Source organism: Gadus chalcogrammus, chromosome 17, assembly GCF_026213295.1.
Source record: "Gadus chalcogrammus isolate NIFS_2021 chromosome 17, NIFS_Gcha_1.0, whole genome shotgun sequence".
Taxonomy (NCBI): domain Eukaryota; kingdom Metazoa; phylum Chordata; class Actinopteri; order Gadiformes; family Gadidae; genus Gadus; species Gadus chalcogrammus.
Window position 1 is genome coordinate 12,614,867 of NC_079428.1, and position 20,426 is coordinate 12,635,292.

The 20,426-nt window shown below is 45.4% G+C and overlaps 1 protein-coding gene across 2 annotated transcripts; it reads left to right on the forward strand.

Annotated features, from left to right (window-relative positions):
* Window positions 1-374: 374 nt before the first annotated feature.
* Window positions 375-16,508, forward strand: LOC130370294 (60 kDa lysophospholipase-like). 2 transcript variants are annotated; one of them, XM_056576018.1, is made up of 17 exons: window positions 375-742; window positions 5,921-6,038; window positions 7,064-7,178; window positions 7,392-7,517; window positions 8,188-8,271; window positions 8,889-9,015; window positions 9,135-9,247; window positions 11,301-11,486; window positions 11,832-11,945; window positions 12,193-12,309; window positions 12,760-12,855; window positions 13,628-13,791; window positions 14,281-14,367; window positions 14,649-14,748; window positions 15,059-15,124; window positions 15,266-15,311; window positions 15,848-16,508. In XM_056576018.1, exons 1-16 carry the CDS (start codon window positions 574-576, stop codon window positions 15,284-15,286), a joined length of 1,803 nt encoding a protein of 600 aa, XP_056431993.1. In that variant the 5' UTR covers window positions 375-573; the 3' UTR covers window positions 15,287-15,311; window positions 15,848-16,508. The 2 variants fall into 2 exon arrangements, with proteins under 2 accessions (XP_056431993.1, XP_056431992.1); XM_056576017.1 differs by having other exon boundaries at window positions 376-742; window positions 15,266-15,316.
* Window positions 16,509-20,426: the final 3,918 nt, after the last annotated feature.

The following is a 20,426-nucleotide window of genomic DNA, read 5'->3' on the forward strand; positions in this document are numbered from 1 at the left end:
CTACTTCAGCTTCTCCTAGTACTACTTCGGCTACTACAACTACTACTTCAACTTCTACTACTACTTCAGCTTCTACTACTACTTCAGCTTCTACTACTACTTCAGCTTCTACTACTACTTCAGTTTCTACTACTACTTCAGCAACTACTACTACTACTACTTCATATACTACTACAACCTCAGCTGCTAATACTACTTCAGCTACTACTACTACTACTTCAGCTACTACTACAAATACTTCAGCTGCTACTACTACTACTTCTTTCAGATCTTTCAGATCACTTCATTTTACATTTCTCTGAAATACAATTGGGAAACGACTTATTTGGAAATCATACCCCTTAGGCTCTTACCGTAATTTCTAAGGAAATGGTTACACATCGCTAAGGAATTTGGAGGCTGGCCTTACTGCTTGACTTGACACAATCCATAGATCCTCCGATATTTGGTGAATAACCCTTTAACACTCCACTGTTGTGGCCGGATATAAAGCTAGGGCCAGAGCCGAGAGGGGTTTAACTCACGGCGGTATATAAGACGTCTACGTCGAATCCTCCCTTGGTCTCTGAAAAAATGACTTCACTCGCTCAAGCTTTGTCTTATCCCAAACCCAGCCACGCGGAGTCTCTGAACTGCCCCCCCAACGCGATGCCAAAACGGATCCTGCGTGAAAATTGCGGAGATCATTGGGTACTGGTCATCAACACCGGAGGAACCATCGGAATGAAGAGTCATGACGGGGGTAATTATCTATCTATGTTCTCAGATGAGCCGGGAGAGAGTATCGCGTGTCTAGGGAATCATCTGATGGACTATCTACTTGGACTTTTAGGATGTAGATTACGCAGAGTCTACTACGTGCGTTGGTGAACAATTCTGACAGATACACCTACACATAGGCCTACTACTGTTTTGGTTGAAACATCACACTCCTGATGACATGCACACAGGCACGCTGTTCAATCATTTCGCTTTAGTCAACTATGTGTCTGGAAGGTTTCAAATCAACATTGTGTCGACTGTAGAAAAAAGAGTGTTCTTGATCGATAAAGAAATAAAATAAGAGCTGCTTCACCAAGCTTGGATCAATCCAAGCTGAGGGCTGAAGTTGGCTCTTAACACGCAAGCAGATGAGAGATGTTGGTTGGTCATAAACCATAAACAATATTTGTTAATCGCACACACTGGCACTTTGAGACAAATTCCTATTATGTTCTGCATAAATGGCAATAAAAATAAATCCTAATCCTAATGTTGCAATTACAGTTTAGCTCTGAGTCCATAACCACACCAAGATTTAGGAACCTGATTTAGACCTTTATTCCACACTGATCGAGATTCAGTAAGAGCAGTAACTTTCACTTTTATTTTTGGCCCCAACAATTATTTTCAGGTTTATCTTTATTTAGCTGGGGGAAATTGATGCACATCAATTCATTAATTTGAACAATGCCCTTGATGAGTGAATCAATCTGACCATTCCTGCAATGTTAACTACCTATAGATTTATAAAAGTCAGCCTGACCCCACTGGTGTCATTCGTCCAGTAATAAGGGTGGAGCAAGTTGCCCTTCTTCAGTAGCGATGCTAAACAGTAACTCAATGCTGACTGTGTTAATATAACAACTCATGCTTGGAGTCTAGGGAGACAGCGCCCAGCATTACACAGGTTCATGTTTCAAGCACTGAAACAATCAGTGCTTGAAAAATATCAGTTTTGTGGGTTTCTTCCCTCAAATGTTGTGTGTGTTTTCCTGGTGCTTCATGGTATTGGAAGGCCAATACTGTTGGCCTTCCATCAATAATGGCCATTGATGCGCGCGCAAAATGATCGCACAAAGAAATTTTGCTTGACCGGTTGCCATGGTTATCTCTGTGCGGTAAATTTGCAGCTGCGGTGTTAATTAGCGATGTTGTCAGCTTACTGTTACATTAAACTGTAATCAGAAAACGCGGTTATATGCTATAGACCCTGAAGTATCGGTGGTATAAAGGTAGGGACGAATTTCTAATTATAATATATGTACACTTTATGTTGAAAGTAAAGACCATCGCGATTCCTAATGAAATGAATGGCGCAGTGTTTATTCTTAAAAACGAGAGTTGATAAATTGTGAAAAATGAATTAAACTGTAATCAGACAACGCGGTTATATATGCTATAGACCCTAAAGTATCTGTGGTATAAAGGCTGGCACGTATTTCGTGTACACTTTATGTTGAAAGTATAGACCGTCGCGATTTCCATTGAAACGAAAGTAAAGATATAGATGCGCGGTTGGTGGTTATACCCATAGACATCTTATAGATAGACGGAGCATTGGCTGCTGGGACGCGAGAAATACGGCCGCCATCTTGGAGTGGTCAACCGGGAGCAGCAACAGCAGCAGAAACAGGATGCCGGGCTGTTGTTCAACGTATTCCTGCTCAAATCGGCAGACAATCCATAATAGGAATCGGGGGATTACTTTTCACAAGCAAGATTTAACATTACCGTACTATTGGTATAATTAGTATTGAATAATAAAACACGCCAAACCATGTGGCCTTTATCATAGCTACACGTATGACAAAAAACCGCATGAAAATCAGTGGTATTCAGTGAGGTATGATTGATTAAATGCGCTGACAGTTCATTGCTCCAGCCAAACGGATTACACTGAGTGGAGCGGATGACCACTCCAAGATGGCGGCCCCGCGTCTCGTCAGCGCCAGCGGTAGCATTCGATGCTCCGTCTATCAGATGTCTATGGTTATACCTGCGGAGGGTTGGGTGGATTGCGTGAAAAAAAGTAATACTTGGAGGGATTGTGGGCGGGTCTCGATTGAAATAAATAAATAATAAGCAGATTAACATATTGACAAGCAAACGGCAAATTGACAAATTATATTTTTCTATAATCACCCTGCGTCTAAAATCTCCGCCCAGCGCTCGTCCGCTGGTTTTCAATAGGCATTCCACTGCGCGATCATCCCTGCTGCATATGCCCTCACACATTGTTGAAATTATATGCTGGATGCTTTATTCTTTCTATGTGGCTTTTAGTTAATGATCGGGTTATAATAAGACCACGTTGGCTATGTTCGTGCAAGCACAGGCTGATGAGGTGTCACGCGCTGTTCGACACATGCATGCGCATTTGCCACCCCCACCCTGAAATCATTCCGGCGCCACTGCTGGTACTTCCACAACAAGTAAAGACTCGTAGTGGGGGTTATCTCGGCCATGGTTGACAAGAATTGGGGGAAAGGAACTTTGGCCTTGACTCTCTGAAGTAACCCCGACATGGAGGAGAAAGGGATTGTAGGCCTACTCCCGGAGCTGAGCTGCCGGACTGCCGCCGCGCTCCCCCCAATGGAGCAGCTCGGCGGCAGTCCGGCAGCTCAGCTCCGAGACAAATCACCCTCACTTTCTCCTCCATGTCTCCTCCTCCGGACTGCCGGGGAGCTCGGCGGCAGTCTGGCAGCTCAGCTCCGGGAGTTCCATCCCTTTCTCCTCCATGTCTCCTCCTCCGGAGTTCGGACTACCGGCAGTCGGCAGCTCGTCCCCTGGTCCACAAAATCTTAGCTGCTCTGATTGGACAGCTGGTCCCCTTGTCCACAAAATCTTAGCTGCTCTGATTGGAGGGGGATGGGGAAGTGGGAGCTAATGTTCAAAATCGCCGAAACTGATTCGCTCGTTGGGTAACTGGAGGCGGGGTCCTTTCAGAATGCATCTCACTCAAAAAATCATGTAGGCTACAGACTTTTTTCCAACAACCTAGATCCCAAGAAAATTGTTGTTTTCATAATATGTCCCTGGCCAAAATACAATAACAAACATGGAGGTTTTCCTGACATGCAGTATGTCTGAAATCACATATCAACTGCAAATGTCACATCTGAATTTGGCGGTTGATAATGTAGGCCTACTCCTCAACTAAGTGAAAGATCCAATGGTTTATATGTATTCAAATAACGAATCCTACATTAAAGTACTTCAGTATGAAAACATTTCCTCAAATGTAGTTAACACTTCTCAGGCTTGAATAAGCTTGTCAGCCATATGGCAAGCAAGCAAGCTTGATAGACAAGCTTGCATGCCATGAGTGCAGTCATGCATTCATTGTATTGACAAAGACAATTCATAAATAAAAAAATCATATATACTGCCTGAGAAATCTCTGTATTTAGCATTATGATTACAAATGGTACGATATAATAAATGGAGGAGTCCTACTTGAATGTGTAAACTGAGACTAAGACTTTAATCTCTTGCAGTTTTAGGTTCTGTTTTAGGGTTCGGTTCAAACAATTTTTCCCAATCTGTGAATATGTAATGGAACACGAACATGTCAATAAAGTTAAAAAATAAATAAAAGTTATATTATTATTATAACACCAACGACCTCTTTGAACTCTTCCAATCCGGTTTCCGCTCCAAACACAGTACAGAAACTGCCCTCCTCAAAGTGACCAATGACCTTCTGCTATCCTCTGACACTGGCTCCCTAAATATCCTCATCCTCCTTGACCTCAGTGCTGCCTTTGACACGATCAATCACTCCATTCTCCTCTCCCGTCTCCAATCCACCCTTGGCATCACTGGCATCGCCCTCTCCTGGCTTGGATCCTATCTCTCCGACAGACATCAATTCATCGCCATCAACAACTGTCAATCAGCCACTACTCCTCTCATCCACGGTGTCCCCCAGGGTTCTGTGCTTGGTCCACTCCTCTTCATTCTGTACATGCTTCCTCTTGGTCAGATCCTTCGTCACCATGGACTCCGGTTCCATTGTTACGCCGATGACACACAGCTTTACCTCCCCTCCAAAACCATCAGTCCTTCCACCCTCTCAACCCTCTCCAACTGTTTGACTGACATCAAGACCTGGATGCAAAACAGCTTTCTCAAACTCAACTCCAACAAATCCGAAATCTCATCATTGGTCCTGACACCCTCACTCACTCCACTCTGAACTTCACCCTTAACATTGACGGCTCCACCATCACCCCCTCCACCAAAATCCGTAACCTTGGAGTTATCCTGGACCCCACTCTCTCCTTCCTCCCCCATGTTAACCATATTACCAAAACAGCCTTTTTCCACCTCCGAAACATCGCCCGCCTCCGCCCCCACCTGTCAACTACCGCTGCTGCGACACTCATCCACGCTTTCATTTCATCCAGGCTTGACTACTGCAATGGTCTTCTCTACGGCACCACCAACAAAGTCCTCAAAAAACTTCAATTTGTCCAGAACTCAGCTGCACGCCTCCTCACTGGTACCCGCTCCAGAGAACACATCACACCTGTCCTCCGTGAACTCCATTGGCTTCCAATTAAACACAGAATCAACTACAAAATCGTACTCATCACCTACAAGGCCCTCAACAGCCTAGCCCCCCCCTACCTTGCCGACCTCCTCCATCACCACGCCCCCTCCCGATTCCTCAGGTCCAATTCTGCCAACCTGCTACAAGTTCCACGGACTGAGCGACGGACTTGGGGTGATCGGGCCTTCTCAGTTGCTGCCCCCACCCTTCGGAATTCACTCCCCTCCCACATCAAAGTCCCTCCAACCCTCTCTTCTTTCAAATCTGCCCTCAAAACATACCTTTTCACACTAGCCTTCCCCACCTAACTCCCACCTTATTCTTCATGTTTAACCTCTGTTTTTCTTTTATTCCTAGTCTGTCTTACATAGTTTTGTTAGGGCAATATGTACAGCGTCTTAGAGTACCATATTAAGCGCTATATAAATTTCATTTATTATTATTATTATTATTATTATATTATGTTCTTAAGCATGCGCATCAAGTGCAATTTTCATTGTTACCAGCAGAGTTCACTGTCAGCCAGGTTTCTGGGCTGCTTGATTGTAACACAGCCACAAACACACGCCTCTCAAAGACTGATAGTTTCTGTCTCACCCCCAGGCCTCAAACCGGAGCCCAATGCGTTTGTGAAGGAGTTGCGAGAGATGAATATCTTCCACGATGCAGAATATGCCAAGGAAAAGGGATACGACCGCCATGAAAACACACTGGTCCTGCCGTAAGCCTTTCGTCCACCAAGACACCCCTTCAATATGTCATAAATATATTGCTCAGTCTCAAAGGGCTGTTAAGCCCTTTGAGGGCTGTTAAGCCCTTTGAGACTGTGTGATTAAGGGCTATACAAATAAAATATAATTTAACAATCCTATTGTATGGGGTGCCGATTGTAAAAATTCGGTTACACTTTTGATAAATTTTCAACATTTAGTTCACTTTCCTCACATTTGGGGCATTTTCCTCACATTTGAGACAGATATTCATGTAAAACAACACGTTACGTACTTGTCAACAATATGTTCAAATGTAAAAAAAGGTTTTGTTGTTTCTGAATTTCTGTCTGAGGAAGCCTCATAGGCTGGTCTGATGGTGGCGCTGTGGATCATTTGCCTTTGCCAAGAATATGTTTAACATTGATTCCCGGGACGGAATTGGTTTTGGCTAATGATTTATCCAATTTGTTGTTTATTGATAGGGCAGGCCACAAGGCTGGCCAACCCCCCCCCCCCACAAGCACAGACTCATATGTTAGTCCTCCATTCATCAGACAGCGTCAGTATGATAATGCACTACCCTTGTAACACCTTAAGGCTACACTGGCAGCCTTGTAACACCTGAAGGCTACACTGGCAGCCCCACATAGACGTTGCCACGCGTTCGTCCCATGGTTTGAGAAGAGGGGGGAAATGCTACGCCCATCCACAGTTCTGACTGTGCTTGTAAATGCCTTGGGACCCCCTGCAGCTCAAGCAGAAGGGGATCTGCTGCACAGTCCATCGTTTCGTTGCATGCTTGCGTTTTTCAAACATTTCCCATCCATTCTCTTAAAACTCTCAAATTAATCCACCATTAGGATTAACCAAATTAACGTGTGTGATCCATTACTCCTTTTGTCCATCTTTTTCATTTTTATGCTGAATATCGGCCTTATTGTAACTGCTGTATTCACTTCTTACTTTTAACGCCCTCCCTTTTAATCGGCTGGGTAATGTATTTGATAATTGCAAAGTCGACGTCTTTTCACAGGTCATATAGCAAGAACGATCAACGGGTTGTGTACTACATTCTAGAGTACAACCCCTTACTGGATTCCTCCAACATGACAATCAAGGACTGGGAGAAAATCGGGAAGGACATCGAGGTATGTGATGCCCAATTATCTGTTTCTCTGCGGCACATTAATTATCATGCCTTTTGGGCATCACAATCAATTAAATATAAGGTGTAACATTTAAGAAGAAGGCATTGCTGGTGCGTGTTGGATAGATGTGTCTGCTCATTCACTAATCAAAAATGAGTTTTCCATAGATTGGTCATCTCACCCTTTTAAACCATATTATATTTGTCTCGGTAGAAAAACTACGAGCGCTACGATGGCTTCGTGATCCTCCACGGCACGGACACCATGGCGTACACGTCCTCCGCCCTGTCCTTCATGTGTGACCACCTGGGCAAGCCCGTCATCCTCACTGGCTCCCAGGTAACGCCTGCGGTCTGACGAGGTCTGGGCTGACACCACAACAGCCCCTGGATAATGCTATGGGGCCCCAGTCAAGATGGGACGGATCAGTCAAGGCTGCTGATGCAATACCGCTCTGTTATTATTTTATGACTGTGGCACCTAAATTTCCCTTTGGGAATGATTAGTAGTATATTAGTAGTCTGTCTCTCTGTCTGTAGCATCTTATCCCAGCTATCTTTGGTGTATACAGGGAATGGGTTAACCTAACAATTTTTAGTGCTTGGTGGCACTTAGTTCTATGAACATCCTTACTGTACTGGCAGTAAGGATATACTGTCGTTATCCTCATCCTCATCTTTATCCGCTTATCCGGGGTTGTGTCGTCGGGGCAGCAGCTCAAGATTTATTTATACTGTTGTTATATATATTGTATATCCAAAGCGACTTAGGATAAAGCGTCTGCTAAATGCCATAAATGTCAATGTCAATGTCTGTCTACTTTACTTTTGTATCGACAGGATAGTAGAGAGTGTTGAAAGAGTGAGATTGTGACATGTAGCATAAGACATTTATGCCCGGGTAACCAAGGCATACTGTCGCCCGACTGGTTTGCACATCAGTGGGGTGAGTCACCGATGCGTCTTTTTTCTAATGTAATTATTTGATTTGAAAACAAACTTTCTTCCAGGTGCCAATTTATGACCTGTGGAACGATGGCAGGGACAACCTGCTGGGGGCGCTGCTGCTCGCTGGTCTGTTTGACATTCCGGAGGTGAGCAATAAGAGGCTGCTACTGTTGGCTACTGCACGTAGATACTTCATGTAGCTACTGTGTGTCAGTTGATTCTTCTATTAACATTTGTTTGCACAACAACCAATTTGTACATTTTCATCGACGTTGCCTTTTGAACGGGAACGTCAAAATAACGTATTTTTGCCGCCTTTTTATTGTCCGACAGAAAATTAGTCATTGTTGTGATTGACATTTGTTACAGTTTTATGTGGAGGGAAGGAACAAAAACGTTGTTAACATTCTCACTCCAGGAGATTGTTGGGTAAACGCTGGTGTGTTTCGCAACAGCAGGTGATTATCTCAAAACAGGAAGAGGACTGTCTGGGAGTACAACAAGATACTAGGAGGACCATTAAAACTAACTGATTAAACTCCCTTTTTTACACGAAAGATTAAACAGTTGATACGTTTGACACTATTATGGCTTAATTCACTTGTCTAGTGAGTGAATGAAACTATAATAGTTTAGCTTGAACCAATTCCTTCCCGACAGACGTTTGGTTCATGGCTGCTGTCCTCATCAGAAAGATTGTACCATTAAAACCATATTCCTCTATCAAAATACATTGTTCACCTGTACGTGTCTTCCTATCAAGGTATGCCTGTACTTCCGCAACAAACTGTACAGGGGAAACCGCGTCACCAAAGTGGACGCTGGGAGTTTCGATGGCTTCGCCTCCCCTAACCTGCCCCCCCTGGCCATGATGGACGTGGATGTAACGGGTAATGGATGAATCAATGGATGGATGGATGAATAAATGGCTGGTCATGGTGCTTCCTTATCGTTTGTATTTCCAGTTGTGGTTACCTTGGCGATTTAGTGAATTCTCTGTCCCCTACAGTCTACTGGGACAGGCTGTGGAGAGACAAGACCTACACCAAGTTCTGCGTGAGCACAGAGCTGAACTGCAACGTGGGCCTGCTGAGGCTGTTCCCTGGCATCACCACGGAAACCGTAAGTCAGCCAGGGAGGAGGGGAGACGGCGGGAGATAGCTACAAGTAGGGGAGGGAGGGAGAGGGGAGAGGGAGGGAGAGAGAGAGGGAGGGAGTGGGAGCAAGTAAGAGGGAGGGAGGGAGGGAGTGGGAGAGAGCAAGTAAGTAAGCTGGAAGGAGGGAGGGAGTGAGGGAGGGAGGGAGAAGGAGGGGGAGGCATATATACAGGGAGGGACGGGATGTCCACTAGGGAGGGAGGAAAAAAAAAACTTTTCATTCATATTCGATCTTGATCTTGTCTGCCATCGAAACTCCCAGCGTCCATTCCATTATCTCAATACGTGTGGATTAGTCAAAATACCTTTTGATTTTGTCTTTTGACATCCATATGTGTCTGTCAAATACTATGTATGTGTATACTATGTGTAATGCACAGGCTTTGCTCAGTTATAGGAATACATTTCACTATGTTATGACGATGGGCTCCAAACAACACAGGGCTATGGCATGAAGGAAGCCCTCCATCTAGCCATGCGTCTGTCTTCTAAAGTAGGGATAGTGGCATTGGTAATATTGGTAATAGTGGTGTCCTTTCCTCTTCAACTTCTTACAAAATTCTGAGAATAGCATCCATGTTTTACACAAATATTTGCTCTAGAATGATTTTGTTTTTTTCCTTCCCTGTAATTAGTCGCCTGACCCATGTTTGTAAACTGCCTGAGTCCCATGTCGCATTTTCAGAAGGACACGTGCTTGTACGACTTCTACGGCAATTGGAAAAATAAATTGAGGGAATTATTACAGCGTTAGACTGGGATCTAACAGGCCAGATTGTGCGTGCATCTTCTTGGATTGTCGTCCAGTGTATCGAGTGCAGGTGACAAGCCACGCAGTAAGACAAACACATTTGATTTAAATACCCATTTGCCATCGCAGTAGGCGTCAGGTCCCTTTAGAGGCATAAACACCAGACTTTACAACGGGGAAGGGCTCCTGTGGCGAGGCGAATTAGACTGAGAGGAAACCGAGGGTTTCTCTCCCGTTACCCCCGTCGACCATCAAAAGACCTTCTCTCTCTCTGCCTCTCTCTGCCTGTCTGTCTGTCTGTCTGTCTGTCTGTCTCTGTGTCTCTCTTTCTCTCTCTCTCTCTCTGTCTCTCTCTCTCTCTCTGTCTCTCTCTCTCTGTCTCTCTCCCTCTCTCTCTCTCCCTCTCTCTCTCTCTCCTTTCCTCCCTCCCTCTCTCTCCTTTCCTCCCTCTCTCTCTCTCTCTCTCTCTCTCTCTCTCTCTCTCTCTCTCTCTCTCTCTCTTTCTCTCCTTTCCTCCTTCTCTCTTTCTCCTTTCCTCCCTCCCTATCTCTCCTTGTCTCCCTCCCTCTGTCCCCCTCTGTCTCCCTCCCTCTCTCTCCCTGACTGTCTTGAGTCACATGGTTGTCGTACTCATGCTCGGCTCACTGTACCCTAGCTGTTTGCTTTGGGTTTGAAGCTCTTCCGTCTGTACGAGAGGCTTGGGGCATGGTGTATCCGCCTATCGTATCAGCAAACGACCTTTCCTGCTGGGCTTTTTAAGTGCTGCGCACCTGTCCCACTTTATGTTCAGAGTGGCAGCATCACAAGACAACAGCAGATGTGCTTTTAGGAGAGGAGCTGGGATCACATGCATGGATGGGGTTGGGGGAGTTGAGCCCTAGGTATGGGAAGTTGTAGGTACCCAGCAGGTCTCGAGGTCGGGATGCAGTTAGGATTCTGCGTCTGTGGTTCGGAGCCTTCTCTGCAGAAAGTCACTTATTCAGTGACATCTGGTGATCTCTTTAACGGGGAGCTGATGAGTCGTACAAAGGAACACGTGTGAAAACTAATCATGAATGCACCGACAAACCCAGCAGGAAAGGCACAGCTGCCGGTGCATCTCCATCACCCCGACTTGTAGTTAGGTTTTCGGAGGGGGGCCCATAACATCTGGGGTCCCATGTAGCCTCGAATCCTCCTCGCCTGCTCACGATGTAACCCGTATGTCTGGCTGGTTCAGTGGAGTCCATATATGGCGTGCTCTGACGCGTCTGCCCCGTGTGCGCAGGTGAGGTCGTTCCTGCAGCGCCCCATAGTGGGCGTGGTCCTGGAGACCTACGGCGCCGGGAACGCCCCCGACAACCGCCCCGACCTCCTGGCTGCGCTGAAGGAGGCCACCGACCGCGGCGTGATCATCATCAACACCACCCAGTGTCTGAAGGGCACCGTGTCCAAGATCTACGCCACGGGCGAGGTAGGAGCTAGCGCGTGCTAGCCATCAGAGAAGGGCTTCTGCTGAGTGGGTCAGTAGTAAATGGCAACAAAAGTCTGAATGAATAACCACACAAACAAATGCTATTGGGAAAACAACCAACCAAGGGCGTGACTCATATCACATTTGTAAGTGGTTCTTCAATCTTCATTTACTGGAATTTAAAGGCCCTGAACTTACTGAATCCTACCATCGTCCTGTGCAGTTTTTAAATGCAGTCGAAATGTCGTCAAAACTGAAATAAGAGGAATCGTTTGGAGGAGAAGTCCCTAAAATGGCAGACGAGGGAAATGAGCCCTTGGTAGCCTTCTGCCTGCCTCTCCCCAGGTCCTGTATGAAGCGGGGCTGCTGCCCGGTAGGGACATGACCCCCGAGGCGGTCCTCACCAAGCTGTCTCACGTGTTGGCCATTGAAGGGCTGGACCTGCAGACCAAAAAGATGGTGGGTCTTGCATTTAGATTGACATTCAGGGCATTTAGCAGATGCTTTTATCCAAAGCGACTTACAATGTGTGCATTTGTTAGAAGAAGGAGAAACAATATATCGCTGTCTGTACAGTCAGGTCGTTCTTACTATTGTATCGTTGTTGTTCAGTTCTGCCACATGCCGCCGATGTGGTTGTGACCACTGCTGACCCCACGTTTGCATGCTTATCTTTGGGTTCCTGCACGTACCTCACACGGTACAGATGATGGTAGAGAACCTGCGAGGGGAGATGAGTGCAGACCTGGGAGCCAAGCGCAACCTGAGTGACAGCCGCTTCATCCAGGTCATCACCAAGTCGCTCAGCATCAGCTGCAAGAAGGTCAGTCTGAACGGAAAGATGCTTTACGTTTTACGCCCTATGTGAGATGCAGCATGTGGAAAGTTCAGTGTTTTTCAATGAGACACAAGCCTCTATCTCCATCAGACAGGGATTCTGCACACCGCATACGATCTACTTGCAGGTAACCTTTTATAAGGACTTGGGGGCTTGGCTAATTGTAGACGGTGTCTATGTCGAGATGTGAGCCATCAGCCATGATTTTGTGTTCTGAATTTGGGCCGTTGTCAAACCATTGACGTCTGTTCTATTCCAAACGAGCAATAGATGTATCTTTTGTTTTGTCCAACACAAGTAAGCCTAACCAAACAAGCCCTGGATTCATAGTTTTCTCCAATTGTGCCGGCATACTCTAAAATCCACAAGTGTTTAGAGGCCACTAGGCATGCTGTGACGGATAAAGCTTCACTGATTTTGAATGCGTTTCCCCAGGAGCTGAAAGCAATACGTGATGCCCTGGGCCCCCCGCTGGCCTGCGCCGCCGCCAAGATCGGAGACGTGGAGGCCCTGGAATCCATCCGGGAAATGGCAAGCAACACTGAAATAAACGCATAATAATAATGTAGCATGCCAGGTAGGGCTGCAACGATGAGTCGATCAAGCGAGAAAATTCATTAAATCTTATTTTGATAGTTATTTATCAAGTATAAGTATAAAACAATTAACTCCTAAAGCTAGTGCAGGCAATTTATTTCAGAAGCATTTATTTGTGTTCTCTTTACATCCCAACACAACACAGTCTGCCCATGCACTCATCACGCATGACCAGAGCTTTCCACAAGGCTAGGCAGAGCTATTGCTAAAGCTAGCCAGCGAGTAGAGTAATATGTTTCAGGAGAGTCACTTTGGAGGAAGGCCTTCAAAATCGACCTCCAAATCGTCTAACCGGACTGAAATGTTATTTTTGTTGGCTTGTCAGAAAAAGCAAGCACCTTCAAGCCTTCTCTTTGTCTGTAACCTTATGATGAAATTTGCTTTGACATTTTATTGTCAAAATTATTAATCTAAAAAAGATCCTGTTGGATTCATCGACTATAAAAATTAGCTGCAGCCCTAAGGCCAAGACGTTGAACGCAGCAGCTTGACAGGTTATACAGATCTACAATTCTATTGATCGCTTCTGTTACTTTGAGGGACCCGGAGGCTAAGATCGACCGTGTTTTCCTTGATTCAGCTTTTCTATCGTTCCTTAATAAAATATATCTCGCCCTGTCAGCTGTTTTAACTACATCATCATCCGGTCTTCATCATTTGACCAAAAAACTGACGGCAGTCGTGGTTTGTCCGGTGTGTGGACTAGGGGAGTATCCTGAGTCTGGGCGACTTCGACGGACGCACACCGCTGCACGTCGCTGCGAGTGAGGGCCACCTGAAGGTGGTCCAGTACCTCCTGGAGCACGGGTCCACCATCCACGGCCGGGATCGCCACGGCGACACACCCCTGTCCAACGCAGTGCTCTTCAGGTAAGCCCCGCAAAAGTTTGTGAAGGACTGTGCTTAACTGGCTTTTAACAACCGCCTCTTTTATGTTCTTTGTCATTAACTCCACGGAGGACGGGCCGGAGGAGTTCCTCTTTGATTGTCATTGGGGAACCGAGGTCTTTAAACTTTAAACTATTAGAAAGTAATTAGGGTGATTAGTTCGATTTATAGCCAAGCCAGTTTGGGGTGTCCCCATTTTTTGTGTTTTTGTATCTGGACATGTTGGGTCTTTCTGCTGAAGTCACTGAGCCTCAGGGAAGAGCCAGTCTTTAGGGTGTCAAAGAAAAAGAGCGTATGATGGTACACGCTGTATTTGTCCCCTGTGGTTGCACCTCAACAACACAGACTCCTCCCAACGAGTGCATCTTTGTTCTGTCGCAACCCCCCATCTAATAATACTCATTCGTGCCCAATTGTTACTGATGCACAACTCCTATGTTCCCCCCTCCGCCCCTCTGTGGTCTCCTGCAGACGCAAAGACACCGTGAGGCTCCTGCGGAAGGCCGGAGCCCACCTGTCCCGAGAGCAGCTGGCCGTCTCGGGCACAGAGCTGTGCAGGTGAGACGCACTCGGAGATGGTATGGGGGACAAGCGTTGAGACAACCACCCCCACCCTCGTCATCACAGCTACGACCAGCCCCCCCGAGTCTGAGGCCGAGCGCTCCCAGGCAGCATGACTGCGGCTCTCCTCATCTCCAGCATCTCTCTCTCTCCCTGGCCCCCATGCACGCAGAGCCTGGCTCCTCCGTGTGGCCCCCACGCTCGGGTCGCTGGGCCCGTCGGCTCCGTCACGGTCCGGATGCTATCCCTCTGACCTCTGATCCCTTGTGTGTTTTTAGCCTTGCGGCTCACGGAGACCTGGACGGTCTGCAGATCTGGCACGTAGCCGGGGCCGATCTGAACGCCCCCGGGTACGACGGACAGACAGCCCTGTCGGTGGTTAGTACTGGAGTCCTTTTACGTTCCCTTTCCGCACTTATTTTATATTGTATGTCATGGCACTTCAAAACGGTACGTAGCATCATGTCGCGTCTTATAATAGCGTTATTCTTTGTATACGGAGAATGGGTTAACCGAACAATTGTTAGTGCTTGGCCCTTGGTTCTATGAACATCCTTCCTGTACAGCCAGTGATGTTTGGTTTCTCTTTCTTCTTAAAAATGTACTCATGTAAGTCATGATAACTCATGTAAGCTTTGGATAAAAGCGTGGAGGTGTCAACATGACAGTAACGTGTTCCTCCTTCCAGGCCAAGGGGGCTGGCAAGTTGGAGGCCGTTGCGCTGCTTAATCGCCTCCTGAGTGCCAAGGATCAGGTGAGCCGTTGTTGTTTCTCACCACTCTCCCCCCACCACCACCCCACCACACTTTTAAGACACAACGAAAGCCAGTAAACCAACTGAACTTTAGTGTGTTTCTCTGGTCTCTCTGTCATCAACTCTTGTCTGTCTTTCCAGGACAAACTGGGTGATGAGTAGGATGATGATAATGTTGGTGACAGGGGTGAGGTAAATAATATTCACTGTCTATGTGTGTATAACCCGTGTGATTTTCCTATGTCTGAATTCTGACCTCCCTTGCACGTTCATGCTCTTTGGAATCTTCCTTAAGGACTTGTGTTATTATTCCTTTTTCCCCTCCTTCTGTTTGTGAAATTTTCAGCTCACGTTAGTCTAATTTCTGGGTATATCCCTACACTTGTGATGTGTATGGAGGGCAAAGTTTCTGCACTTTTGTATTGATGAATTTGAGGTCTTGGTTGACAAAAAAGCTCATAGTTAAAGGTTTAGAAGCATTATTATCATTTATCATAGCGACCATCTTGTTAATCCTACCCCACCATGCCTACTCCTGCGTGGGGCTAGATCTCCAGGAAATACCTGCACAACTCTGTGTGCACGTGTATCTCTGTGTGCACGTGAGCATGCGGTCAGAACAAAGCAGCCATAGTCCTCCGCAGAGGCAGCCTCTGCTCCCCACCGTCCCCAACCCCCCTGCCCCCCATCCTAATCCCATCTCCTCTCGCGCTTCTCCCTCAGAGTGGGATCAAGCCCAGCGCCCCCCCGGTGGGATGCTAGACCCGGGTGGGCTCCTACGCCAGCCAGGCTCGCTCACTGCCCTTCCCAGAGCGGCGCCATCGCCTCTCCTTCCAATGTTCCAGCATGTCCTGCCGCTTCAACGCTTTCTCGATCCCTTTGTCACGAGCGTCTCGGTACGCCACCAAACATGTGTATTTGCTGATTCAAAAACGTGTGTGTGTGTGTGTGTGTGTGTGTGTGTGTGTATGTGTGGGGGGGTCTTTTATTAAACTACTACACTTGAGATTCTTGAACCATTGTTTCCGGCCTTCTGTTTGCTGTTGTCCCTGCTGCTGAACTATTTGCGCACCGTGCTGGACGAGTTGTTATATTTGCAGTGCTTCATTATCACTTTTGACCATTGCTTGTACCCAAAGCCAATGTTAAAGTAGTTAATGCTTGAATGTATTCTTCTAAAGCCATCAATTAAGGTTTGTGTGAGTTTTATTAATTGCTGTCCAACAAAACACAAAGTTTTTCAGGGTTTTGGTAAGGGTTTTGTGTCCCTGTCGTATCAATATGCTTAAATGCTGTTCCTATTCGATTCAAAATTAAATGTATGATAACATTTAATAAATACGTCCCATTCTTAATAAATCTCCTGTAATCAATGGTGAAATGTTACGTCCACATCGAACATACTTTGATAAAGACAACCAACTCATGAAGGTAATATTGTATTTAGATATCGCTTGATCAGTACTGAATGAATCTACACATTAAAACGTATCAAGTCCCACTAAGGAAACGTGACGCAACCATCGCAGGGAGTGACGCAGACTGTCAGGTAAAAGGAACGGGGAAGCCTCGTTACTTTTGATCTCAACGGGCTACGAAAGGCCAATCTTTGGCATTTTCCAATGATAATCTTGCAGGTGATGGATTCAGCACTCAACCTTTAGAGACTAGAGAAGTCGAGCTTGGGCTCCGTCATATTAACAAGTTAGCACTCTTTTGGAGAAGGTTTATCTCCAATACGAAACTGTTACAACTCTACATGTTATCAAAAGCAACTTTTATTCACGTACCGCAGTGCAAGTAAAAGTTGACTTGTAGCACCGGCTGCAAGCAAGATGGATGATCGATACACAAAACAGATCAGTCTTTTATCACACTTACGGGGGGGGGGGGGGGGGGGGGGAGAGAGAGGGCGCTGGAGAGAGCAGGTGGGAGGAGAAGGATGAGAGATTGGGGGAGGAGAGACTTGTAATTGCAACAATAATACTAGAAAATGCATGTCCTGCAGGAAATGCGGTGAGTGCTGTCGTACAAAGTGAGGTTGAAAATATGTTTTAATAAAGACAGTTTAAGACGTAAGGAAATGTTAAATGGCTTAAATCAAGTGAAGGGATTTGAACAAAAGTTCAAAGTCTAAATGGAGTAAACAATGTAAACATGTACACCATTTAAGAGAATGTAAATGGTTGGAAACAAATAAAGTGACAGCTGAATGAAAAGCGCAAAGCTTTGCTAAAAATGCAGAAATGTTTTGTCTTATTCAAGTAACATTTTCAGCACCTTAAAAGTTGTCCAGGAATCACTCAATATCCACGCATTATCATAGAATGAGCTCTAGTACGTCACTACGTTTGATGTGTGTGTTTGGGTGTGCGTGCGTAAACTTTTTGTGTAACATTGTAATGGCTCCATGATACTCTGGAGGTCAGAGGTGAACATGCTATACGTGTCACTGTTGCTAACGACTCGGCCCCCCCAAAAGCTTGGTCACCTTTTTATATATATATATATATATATATATATATATATATATAGTAGAGGGCCAGTGGGTGTGGGGTTTCCACGCTACCAAGTTGAATAGACAAAATGACACAACACAGAGAGCAGTTCCAGTGCAGAATGGTTTATTTACCTAGTAAACCAAAACCAGGGTGGGATAAGGGTCGTCCACCTCTTCTATGATCCAGTCCAACACCTTCCACCTATCTGTTTCCCTTAGGCCGTTCCGTGCTTCCAGGCGATCACACAGATCCTGCCTGTCCTGTCCTGTCCTGTCCTGTCCTGTCCTGTCCTGTCCTGTCCTGTCCTGTCCTGTCCTGTCCTGTCCTGTCCTGTGCTAGCCCTAGCCCTAGCCCTAGCCCTAGCCCTAGCCCTAGCCCTAGCCCTAGCCCTAGCCCTAGCGCCAGCTCTAGCTCCAGTTCCCGCTGTCTGTCGTTTGCTAGCTCTTTTAAGCCCAAGCACCCCTGCTTAATGATCCCCAGGCTCGCCTCGTTAAAGTGAGGAAGTCCATGTAAGGCTTGGGGGTGGAGCCAGCAGGTTGCCCGACCTACCACTCCCCTCTCTCCTCCCTGCCGTCTGCCACATATATATGCATATATATATATATATATATACTGTATATATATATATATATTTATATATTTATACGTTACGTTACGTTGGACAAGACGTTACGTAGGTCAAGTGCTCAGCTGCTCCACTGATCAACCTCGACTGCATTGATTAAGGCTGCAATGATTCTCAAAATGAAGAGGTCTAAACTCTTATAATTTGTTAAATATTCTTGAGCATCATTCATAGTATTTTTGTATACAATTCATTATTTGTATTCATTATGTATGGATATAGACCATATTTTGGCCATATTTAGCTTTTTTAAGATTCCTCACATGAGCACCTTTACACTTTACACACTGAATTCAGTGTGGGACAAATACATTGGTTACACTGATTGAAAAAATGTACATGCCCAAATAATGTAATATAATGCATCAATCACACACTGCATTCACTGAATATTGACGACCCATCCTGTTCCCTCCATTGGGAGAGAATCAAGTTAACTCACCTTTGACAGTCTCCAAGGTGTACATCAACAGAAACTGTCGCTTTTCAATTTTGCAATGCATAAATAAACTTTTACATACATTATACAGAATTGTCTGGACTCGCATCATTGCAGATGATTTAGATTGTTAAAATGTAGACTTACCTGGACTGGATTCACTTACCTTGCTCCATTGAACCATAAATTGATTTGACAACATTGACTTACAAGTGGGCATCAGAAGCTGTGTTTCTCCAAAAAACAAAACCAAAAACTGTTAATATTCGCAGATAGACACAGTACAGCCTAATCATGATATGCTAAATGCATATCATATAAATGCATGGACATGCCTTTTATCTCTTTACTCATAGGCCTACAGTTCCTCTGAATGAATTGTCTGTCAGAAGCAGCGATTATGGCTAATTCAGATTAAGTTGAGCAATGTTGGGAATGTCATCGGAATATTGCGAATTGCGATTGTACTCAATGTAACCTTACCCTACACACTTTTTCCTAGGGTTGCTGCTGTACCATGTTTTGTTTATTAGATCACTCATGACTGTTGTTATTTCTCTAATTGGAGTTACATTAGTGGCTGCTAGTATTGTTTCTTCCTCTCTAATATAAGTTACATTTGTGATTGCTAATGTTGTTGTTTCCTCTCTAATAGAAGTTACATTAGTGACTGAAGGTTGTGCTAAATCCCTGATATCAGAAGTTTCATTAGTCTTACTTGCATCTAGAGTTGAATTGAATCTATTAGTGGTTACCAATACATTTTTCCCATTATCTAACTGGAGGTTGATCTTCTTTATTGGTGGCTGTGGTTACATTTACTTTGTCATTATCTGAAGATTTTAGTGGATTGCTTTGATCAATTTCAACGACCTTACCCAGTTGATTTTTGATTATACAAGGGTCTTCTGCTTCTAATGTAAAATTGAATGTTCTTTCTGACACTACCATAAGAAGCATATATCCTCTCATATTTAATTTATACTCGCTGTTATAATCCCATGTTTTTCCTGACTTTACTGTTAAACACCATTTCATTGGTTTAGGTTGAATATGTACACACTGACTTTTCCTCTGAGCTTATTCATAATTCTGGTGGAAATTTAATGTACATAATGATTGGTTACCTGACATAACAGTAAACACAAATTCATTAACTTGTTTTTTGCGGTGGTATCTGAGCATATAGGACTATTCTCTCTTCCTTATTAACTATTCCTAAATGAGTCGGGCCGGATTGTCCTGTGTTTCTCTCAGGCTTCCTTCAGTATCCGCCCCTGATTCCTGGCTCTTCCCGGTCTGTGTTGTCTCCATGGTTTCATCCTTCCTCGGGATCTGTCCTTGAGCCAGCGGAATCTGGCACAACCCTTAGAGGATCAGGAACAGGCTCCCCGTTTTCAGCATCATCATGTGGCTGTTGCTCCTGGCTCGGCTGGGTATGATCCTGGGGTAGCTGGTCAGCCCCAGGCGTGTCTGCATCTGGCTCCTCCTCACGCTCCTCACGCTCATCCCTGGCTTTGGGTTGAGAGGCTTTTGTGCAGTCAGTGGTTGAGATGATGCCTCGTGGCACATCCTTCCACCTGGATGGCTGTTGGTGTTGCGTTGGTGACTTTGTATGGTCCTTCTCTCCTGGGCTCGTTCCACTTTCTCCAACACCCTCAGGTACACTTGGTCACCTGGCTCCACCCCTCTTGGTGGTTCCTCCTCCAACTCTGGAACTCTGTGCTGCTTTCGCTG